Source organism: Tachysurus fulvidraco, chromosome 5, assembly GCF_022655615.1.
Source record: "Tachysurus fulvidraco isolate hzauxx_2018 chromosome 5, HZAU_PFXX_2.0, whole genome shotgun sequence".
NCBI lineage: Eukaryota > Metazoa > Chordata > Actinopteri > Siluriformes > Bagridae > Tachysurus > Tachysurus fulvidraco.
The window spans coordinates 1,086,184-1,096,183 of record NC_062522.1 but is presented as its reverse complement, the minus strand read 5'-3'; the positions used below and the strand labels follow the sequence as shown (position 1 = coordinate 1,096,183).

Genomic DNA, 10,000 nt, shown 5'->3' with positions numbered 1-10,000 from the left:
CATTTTTGTCACATTTATTTTATCATGCAATTTTGTCAGATGTATTAATAATGACTAATAATGTGGAAAGATTTCAGTTGTACTTCAAGAACAGCAGATGAACATGAGACATAATAAATACTGGTGTATATTAACATGAATTTTCTCTGTTGAATAAACAAACAGACAAACAAAGAAATAAACAATTAACATTAATTTCTATAAAAAATTACACATGTGTCTGTTTCTGCATCTTTAATTTCAATGTTCTGATTTCACTAATTTCTGATTTGTTAATCTCTCTCTCTCTCTCTCTCTCTCTCTCTCTCTCTCTCTCTCTCTCTGCAGACCTTTATAGTGCTAAACAAAGGGAAAACGCTCTTCCGTTTCAGTGCCACGCCCTCGTTGTATATCATCAGCCCCTTCAGTCTGTTCAGGCGAATAGCTATTAAAATTTTGATACATTCATATCCTTTTCACTGCTCTCAGTGTAAACTCTGTAGTCTCGAGCCATCAGCTGGTTTCTGTTTATTTCTGTTCCAGGTAAGTTTATTTCTGTAGAACTCTGAACATGGGGCTTTTTGATGATCTCCTGCTTTGTGTTTATAGAAGTGACTCCATCACACTTACTGAGGAAAAAACTCTGATCTAATCATTAAGCTTCATCTACTGTTGACCTTTGACCTTAGGGATGGTGACAGTGATGACAGTTAATGACTCGGTGAAGGTTTCATGTTCTTCATTATTGACTCTTTTCAGGCTTTAAATCTCACAGAATCATTTATTTTTTAAATAATAAAATAAACAATAAACCGATCATCAGTCACTCCATAAAGTCACATGTAAAATATTGTTTTTGCTTTTTTGATATTTAGATTTATTTTAAACAATAATACTTTTACACTAATAATCAAATAATTATCCTAACTAGATGGTGAATATCAGTTATTCATTTTTCAGTCATTTGCATATTAAATAAAATTTGTTTTTATTTTAAGGTGGATCTTAGTGTGTGTGTGTGTGTGTGTGTGTGTGTGTGTGTGTGTGTGTGTGTGAATATTTCTGTTTATATATGTGTATTTATGTGTTTGTGTGTTTATGTGTATTTATGTGTGTGTCTGTGTGTATATGTGACTGTGTGTGTTTGTCTGTGTGTATTTATGTGTGTGTCTGTGTGTGTGTCTGTGTCTGTGTGTGTTTGTCTCTGTGTGTGTGTGTGTGTGTGTGTGTGTGTGTGTGTGTGAAAGAGACGGGTTTTGTTCCAGAACTTTCCTTAACTCTCTCCCTCACAGTTTTCAGCATGATCATAATGTGCACCATTTTAACCAACTGTGTGTTCATGACATTAAGCAACCCGCCAGAATGGTCCAAACAAGTCGAGTGAGTAATTCTGCTCTGTTTTACTTCTGTTTCATTCTGATGTCTTTTATTTTAAAATAGAACACAACAGAATTGTAAGGTTTTCTATTCAGTTCTGTTCCATTCTGCTTGTTTTATTCTGTTGTATTTTCTCCCCGATATTCTACTATATTATAAACTATTAGTTATTTTTCTATTCTGCAGCTCTGTTTGTTCCATTTCACATGTTCAGTATCTTCTATTCTAATCCAATCTAATGTAATAGATTTCATTCTTTAGAACATTCTAACCTCTATTCAATCCTGTATTTTTCTGTTTTCATCTATCTATCTATCTATCTATCTATCTATCTATCTATCTATCTATCTATCTATCTATCTATCTATCTATCTATCTATCTATCTATCTATCTATCTATCCCTACATACTCAATTCTGTTTAGTTCTGCTGTCTTCTATATTTTGTGTCCAAATCTATCTAATACATTGTTGAACACACACACACACACACACACACACACACACACACACACACACACACACACACACACACACACACACACACACTCACTCACTCACTCACTCACACACTCACACACTGACACACACACACACACACACTCACTCACACACTCACTCACCCCCCCACACACACACACAAAGAAAAAGTGAAAAAGTGTTTGCCCCCTAAACCTATTAACTGGTTGGGTCAGCCTTAGCAGCAAGAACTGCCATCAAGCGTTTGTGATAACTTGCAATGAGGCAGTGAACAGGATCCTTTGGTCCACTCATCTTTTGTTGTAATTCATCCACATTGGAGGGTTTTTATGCATGAACCATCATTTTAAAGCATCTCAATAGGATTCAGGTCAGGACTTTGACTAGGCCACTCCAAAGTCTTCATTTTGGTTTTCTTCAGCCAGTCAGAGGTGGACTTGCTGGTGTGTTTTGGATCAATGGATCATTGGATCAGACTTCGAACAGAACATCAATGGCAATGCAGGACCTGGAACCCTGGAGTGGAGGAGATCCAGGAGATCCTTCCTGACAGGAACCTCCCATGGAGTGCCGTTCAGGAGGGAGACTAGGTCCGCGAACCAAACTTGAGAGGGCCAACATGGCGCACTCTGGCTAGGACTTGTGGGAGCAGAGCTACGGGGGGGGGGGGGGGGAGCATACAGATGGAGCCTCTGCCACCTCCATACCAAGGCATCCAGGCCCAAAGGGGCCGGATGAGAGAGGGAAACCACAGTTGACAATGGCTTGACTCTTTGGTGGTGAACAGATCCAAATCTGCCCGGTCAAAAATCTGCCAAATCTGCTCCACCACGTGGGGGGGTAGAATCACCACTCCCCGGGCCTCAGCACCTGTCTCGACAGGAAGTCTGCCTCCTGATTACCATGCCCCGAAATGAAAATTGCTCTCAGCGAAAGGAACCTGGTCTCTGCCCAGAGCAGAATCTGCTGCATGAACCTGAACAGGGGATGCGAACGCAGACCACCCTGATGAATGATATAGGACACCACCGCAGTGCTGTCTGTTCGTACTAAAACATGGCAGCCCCTGAGGTGTGGGAAAAAGTGTTTCAATGCTAGAAACACAGCTCTCATCTCCAGGCAATTTAAGTTGCATGAGAGATAGGGGCCCTTCCATAGACCTTTGGCAGGGGTGCCATCCAAGGCCGCTCCCCAGCTCGAAAGCGAGGTGTCTGTCCAAAGAGTCCTGTGATGGTGACATGCCCCTAGAGTGGGATCCAAGTCCAGGAAACGGGTTCTTTTCCACATTAGAAGGGTACGAAGCCCATGCCGTGTAACCCTTATAACCCTGAGGGGATGTCTGCGAGGACTAAAGAACACACCACTGAGCCAGAGCTGGAATGGCCTCATGTGAAGCAGACCCAAAGGGATAACATTTGCTGCTGCTGACATGAGGCCTAGCACCCTCTGTACCTTGGCGACAAAGAGGCCTCGGCCTAGCCGAATAGCTTTCACCACTGACAAAATTTAAACCACCCGAGCGGGAGACAGATGTGCTCACATCATGGTGGAGTCCCAAATTACCCCCAGAAAGGTGGTTCTCTGAGAAGGAGAAAGCACACACATTTCTGGGTTCAACCTGAAGCCTAGATACCTCATATGGGCAAGTACAGCATCTCGATGACTGGCCACCATAGTCTTCAACTGGGCCAGAATGAGCCAGTCATCCAGGTAATTCAGAACACGGATGCCCTGGAGACACAATAATGCCAAGGCAGTGACAATACATTTTATAAATGTGTGTGGTGAAAGGGCTAGGCTAAAAGGAAGAACACAATATTGGTTCACTTCGCCCCCAAAAGCGAACCTGAGAAACTTTCTGTGCTCTGGCAGAATGCCTATGTGAAAATAAGCATCTTTGAGGTCGATCGTCACAAACCAGTCTTTGGACCTGATCTGGGACACAATAACCTTGAGCATGAGCATCTTGAACCTGTAAGTCTTCAGAGTACAGTTCAGAGCCTGCCAGTTGGGAACAACAAAATATCAGCTGTAAAAGCCAGTGTCCCACTCTGGGAGGGGAACATGCCCTATGACTCCTTTCCTCAGGAGCGAGAGAAGTTCCCCTTGGAGGAACACCGCCTGGTGCCTGCCAACGATCATGGGCAACACACCCTGAAAACGTGGAGGACGGGAGGTGAACTGGATCCTGTACCCTTTTTCTACAGTACCTAGGACCCAATGAGACACACCTGGCAGAAGTTTCCATGCTGCCCAGTTGTCTGATAGTGGTGTCACAACCTTGCGCAGACTTTCTGGGTGCCCTGAAACAGCACACTGGCAGGTGCTAACCCAGGGAGATTCATGCAAGAAAGAGGAGCAGGCACAGACCCTACTGCTCCCCAAAATGCCGGAGGCGGCGGGACAGGCAGTAGGGGAAGCCTTCCTGAAGGGATGCTCCTAGGAACCCCAGCCCTCAGGCATTGGGTCTGGGCCCAGGGACGCGGGCCGGCCTCCCTAGTCTTAGACGGGAGGCACGGGCAGCCACACTAACCCTCCTTACTGCCCTGAGTGAGCTAGGAGGGGTTTGGGTGTGGCTGGAAGATGACCCAGGCTGCTTGCTGCAATGAGGGAGAAACTCCCTGAATGCCGATGACTGGCATTTTACCTCCTGTTGCCTGTCGATGACAGTACTCACTGCGTCACCGAACAAGCCCTGAGATGACACCGGGGCGTCCAGGAGAGAGGACCTATCCTTATCTTTAATATCAGTTAAATTGAGCTACAGGTGCCTCTCTGTGGCAACCAGCGCAGCCATTGCATGGCCTATGGAGCGGGCTGTCTGCTTTGTGGCACAGAGTGTAAAGTCAGTGGCTCGGTGGAGCTCAGAAACTACCTGAGGTCCCAACCCCTGGCCACCATTGAGCTCTGTCAGCAGGTCAGCCTGGTAGGCCTGCAAAACTGCCATGGTTTGCATGGCCGTACCTGCTTGGCTTTCTGCCTTGTACGCCTTACCCACAAGGGCTGAAGTAGTCCTACAAGGCTTGGTTGGAAGGGCAGGTTTCCTTCATGCGGGCGATGTAGGTGAGAGAGAGCCCGCAAGCGTCTCTTCAATCCCAGGCATTGCCCCATGACTTTCAAGCCCTTTAATAGCTGAATAGTCAGACATGACGGGGAAAAAAGACATGCTGAAAATGGATTCCCCCAAGACCTTGACACCTCCGCATGGAGGTCTGGGAAAAATGGCAGTCGCCTGTGTGATGGTGGCCTGCAGCCTGAAGTCAGAAAGTGGTCGTCTAGCTTAGAACGGACGGCACTAACTTTTACTTCAGGCCAATCTAGACGTAACCTAGACACAGTGCGTGTCACCACCTCGAGGAGCTCCTCGAACACTGAACACCACAGAAAGCCCCTCCCCACCCTCACCGAGCTCCTCAGAGCCGACGTGGAAAGCAGCATGCTCTCTTCTGAGTCGGGAGAAATCGTAGCACGAGCTCCCAAGACTGAAACCAAATGAACGGAGTCAGGGGAGAGGGCAAGAGAAAGGGAAATACTTGTCTTTTGCTCCGCTTCCGCTAACTCAACCTGCGAACCCCATGATCGATGCTGCCGCACTGCCTCGGTGGAAGTGGGACCGACCAGGCATGCTCCTCTCCCAAACAAACAACCCAAAAAGAGTGCATGTCATCCCCCGAGATAAAGCGAAAAAAGGGAACCAGAGTTTGCTTCAGCTTGAGGTCACGAACAGATTGCCGCACATTGTCCTTTATCAAGATTGCCCATTTATCACAGCAAGTCTTCCAGGTCTTGAAGCAGCAAAACAGCCCCAGACCATCACACTACCACCACCATATTTTACTGTTGGTAAGAAGTTCTTTCTCTGAAATGCACTGTTACTCTGTTACTTTTACAACAGATGTAATGGGACACACACCTTCCAAAATGTTAGACTTTTGTCTCGTCAGTCTACAGAGTATTTTCCCAAAAGTCTTGGGGATCATCAAGATGTTTTCTGGCAAATCTGAGACTGAGCATTTTTGCCCAGTCTCTGTCTAATGGTCGAGTCATGAACACTGACCTTAACTGAGGCAAGTGAGGCCTGCAGCACTTTGGATGTTGCTGTGGGGTCTTTGGTGACATCTAAAGATCGCTGAGCTCTTGGGGTAATTTTGGCCGGCCAGCGACTCCTGTGAAGGTTCACCAATGTTCCATGTTTTGGCCATTTGTGTATAACGGCTCTCACATTTTGAGGAGCTTTTGGTGTACTTCACTTTGTCAGTCAGGTCTTATTTAAGTGATTTCTTGATTGTGAACAGGTGTGGCAGTAATCAGGCCTGGGTGTGGCTAGAGAAATTAAACTCAGGTGTGATAAACCACAGTTATGCTTTAACAGGGGGAGGGCAAACACTTTTTCACACCACTGTCACAACACACAAAACACACCTGACATGCTGTCTCTAACACACTCTTACTGTATCGCAGGTACACGTTTACAGGGATTTACACGTTCGAGTCTCTCACAAAGATTGTGGCTCGAGGATTTTGTATAGACGGCTTTACGTTTCTCAGAGATCCCTGGAACTGGCTGGATTTTATGGTCATCTCCATGGCGTAAGTACACACACACACACACACACACACAGAGAGAAAGAACCATGCGGTAGAACATCACTCCTATATATAAAACATAAAACATTTCTGAAGCTCTGAGATTTTGCTTCCAGTCTGAAGCAACATGATGAAATCACTGACGTAGAGAACAGGATGGACGTTCAGATGGACCTGAAGGACACGCGAGCACAAAATGTCCTGTCTGAAATATAATCCAATATTCCACAGCAGCACCCTGACCTCTGCTCAGGTTCCCTCAGCTTATCAATGCCAAGAGATCCCTTTAGCATAGGAGTGTGTATGTGTGCGCCTTTTTTGTATGTGTATTGAAGTTTTTAGAAACCTTTTGTGTGATGTTACAAGTCAATGTTCTTTTGTTTCATTTCATTTTAATCTATTAACAATTCTGTTCTATAAAGACTGTTCTATTCTCTTGTATACCTTATTCTATTCTGTTCTGTTCTATATTGAGTCCCAGCAGTCTCCATACTCAGGGGAAATTCAAATGTGACTGTATTTACAGTAGCTCCTCTACATGATTTTTTTTGTTGTAAACACACACAGAGTCAGTGTCTCACTGATGATGTATTCATATGTATTCATCTAACCCTCAACGCTGGTGTTCCTCATGTACCTGCACTTACATTGCCTTCCTTTCCATGATCATTGCACTGGATCGTTCCTGCTACATCATCACCTGAAAAAATAAATTACATATTTATGTAAAGATAGGGGGGCACGGTGGCTTAGTGGTCATCACGTTCGCCTCACACCTCCAGGGTTGGGGGTTCGATTCCCACCTCCGCCTTGTGTGTGTGGAGTTTGCATGTTCTCCCCGTGCCTCGGGGGTTTCCTCCGGGTACTCCGGTTTCCTCCCCCGGTCCAAAGACATCCATGGTAGGTTGATTGGCATCTCTGGGAAAATTGTCCGTAGTGTGTGTGTGTGTGAGTGAATGAGAGTGTGTGTGTGCCCTGTGATGGGTTGGCACTCCGTCCAGGGTGTATCCTGCCTCGATGCCCGATGACGCCTGAGATAAGCACAGGCTCCCCGTGACCCGAGAAGTTCGGATAAGCGGTAGAAGATGAATGAATGAATGAATGAATGTAAAAATCATCATTTTTTTTGTTAAAACATTTATTCGTCTGACATATGGAGACTCTTTGGACTATTCTATTCTATTCTATTCTATTCTATTCTATTCTATTCTATTCTATTGGTTTTTATACTTCATTTTTGTTCTCTGTGATTCTCTCTCTCTCTCTCTCTCTCTCTCTCTCTCTCTCTCACTCTCTCTCTCTCTCTCTAACCCATGCCTGTTGCGATCCATTCTGCAGGTATATAACAGAGTTTGTAAACCTAGGCAATGTGTCAGCTCTGCGCACGTTCAGGGTGCTGAGGGCTTTGAAAACTGTTGCTGTGATTCCAGGTAAGAGTCGAGCGGGTGGAGAGCGTCGCTCGCTGTGTCTCGGGCTCCTCTCCTCTTCTCTTCTTCCTTCCTTACTTCCTTCCTTCCTTCCTCTGCTCTCCTGTTGTGTTGTGTGCTGGTGTTCCTCCTCTCGTTGGACAGGCCTGTGTGTGACGTGTCCTCTCCCGGTTCTGTGCTGGTGGTAGTGGTGTGTCGTGTGTAGTGTTTTGTGTGTGTTGTGTCATCGTGTTTGTTCTGTGTGTGATCCTCCCTTGTTACAGATATGTAACAGAGTTTGTGGACCTCGGGAATGTGTCCGCCCTGAGAACCTTCAGGGTTCTACGAGCTCTCAAAACTATTTCTGTCATACCAGGTGAGAAAGCGTTTAAACACGAAGGCTGAGCTGCTTCTCACGCTGACGCAAACAACTACTCTCAATTATTATTATTATTATTATTATTGCTCGAATTATTTTTGATAGTCCCCTTTTATGAAAAGCAGATGCTGGAGAAATTATACCTTTATTTTTCCAGATTAACTTCTTTTCTTTCTTTTTTTAACCTACTGAAAAATCAAAAATGGTAGTGATACATTTTTGATAGGCTTTGCAGTCTGCTGTAAACCACTGACTCCAGCAGATTAACTCTGTTTCACACACATTCATTTCACACCTGAGTGTGTTCGTGAATATTGGGTTCATTTTCGGACTAAAATCAGAAATCTGAATCTGAGCTGATTTAAATGAATACGTTCAGATTAAAATTGAGTTTGTGAGTTTCAGAAAGTACATTTATGTAAATAAAACTAAACATTTTTAAATATTACGTTTTTTGTAGCGTTTTGCTCTGCAGTTAGTGATCTTACAATCTAGATACTTAAATAATTCAATCTTTAAATCTTAAATAATAAAAATACACTTTTATTAATAAATCTAAACATCACTGAACCATATTATCTCATTGTCTCAATATATTATCTAATAGGCTCAATATATTTTCTCAAGGACTCAATATGTTGTCTCATGGCCTTATTATTTTATCTCGTGGCCTCAGTATATAATCTCATGGTCTTAATATATTATTTCATGGCCCAGTATCTCATGGGTGCAATATATTATCTCGTGGCCTCAATATATTTTCTTACGGGCACAATATGTTATCTCATGGCCCAGTATTTCATGGATGCAATATATTAATTTGTGGTCTCAATATATTATCTCATGGGCTTAATAATTTATCTCATGGCCTCAATATATTATTTCATGGGTTTAATATATTATCTGATGGTCCAGTATCTCATGGATGCAACATATTATCTTGTGGCCTCTATATTACCTCATGTCCTCAATAAAAAAAATATAATTTTTTTTTATTTACGGGCTAAATATATTATCTGATGGCCCAGTATCTCAAGGGATCAATATATTATCTCATGGCCCAATATCTCATAGGCTGAATATGTTCAGTATATAACCGCATGGCCTCAGTATCTCATGGCCTCAGTATATAACCGCATGGCCTCAGTATCTCATGGCCTCAATATATTATCTCATGTCATCAGTATCTCGTAGGCTTACTATATTATCTCATGGCCTCAGTATCTTATAGGTTGAATATATGATATGGTGGCCTCAGTATGTCAGTATCTCATGGCCTCAATATATTATCTCATGGGCTTGATAATTTATCTCATGACTTCAATATATTTTCTCATGTCTCAGTACCTCATTGGCTCAATACATCATCTTGAGGTCTCAATATATTATCTCATGCCTTCAGTATATTATCTCATGGCTTCAATATATTTTCTCATGGCCCAGTATTGCATGGACTTTATGTATTATCTCATGGCCTCAATATATTATCTAATGGCCTTAGTATATTTTCTAATGACCCAGTGACCTCAATATATGTAATCATAACCTCAAAATTTTATCTTGTAGCCCACTATCTCATGGGCGTAATATATTATCTCATAGCCTTGATATATTATCTCATGGCTGTGTGTGTGCGTGCATTTCTTTACAGTGTGTCAACATATAGCTTTAACACCAAATCATGTTATGAGATGTCAGTAGCATTCGTTTATAGACAATAAAACATGCTGAATAAGACTGCCAAGCCTAAACCTACACCTTTCTGCTGCATGATGCCTCCTGAGACTGAGCTT

At 43.4% G+C, this 10,000-nt stretch overlaps 1 protein-coding gene across 9 annotated transcripts in view; it reads left to right on the top strand.

Moving 5' to 3' along the window:
- Positions 1-10,000, top strand: part of scn8ab (sodium channel, voltage gated, type VIII, alpha subunit b) — a 94,817-nt gene that overhangs the window by 19,246 nt on the left and 65,571 nt on the right. For 6 of the 9 annotated variants that reach the window (XR_007140613.1, XM_027157279.2, XM_047813993.1 and 3 more), the window contains exons 3-6: positions 328-446; positions 1,270-1,359; positions 6,297-6,425; positions 7,761-7,852. Coding sequence is in view for 8 of the 9 variants with exons in the window: in XM_027157279.2 (XP_027013080.2) it covers positions 328-446; positions 1,270-1,359; positions 6,297-6,425; positions 7,761-7,852 (430 nt within the window). In the remaining variant the exon portion in view is untranslated. Of the gene's footprint in view, positions 1-327; positions 447-1,269; positions 1,360-6,296; positions 6,426-7,760; positions 7,853-8,112; positions 8,205-10,000 lie in introns of all 9 variants that reach the window. The other 3 variants (XM_047813988.1, XM_047813994.1, XM_047813991.1) reach the window with 1 other exon arrangement.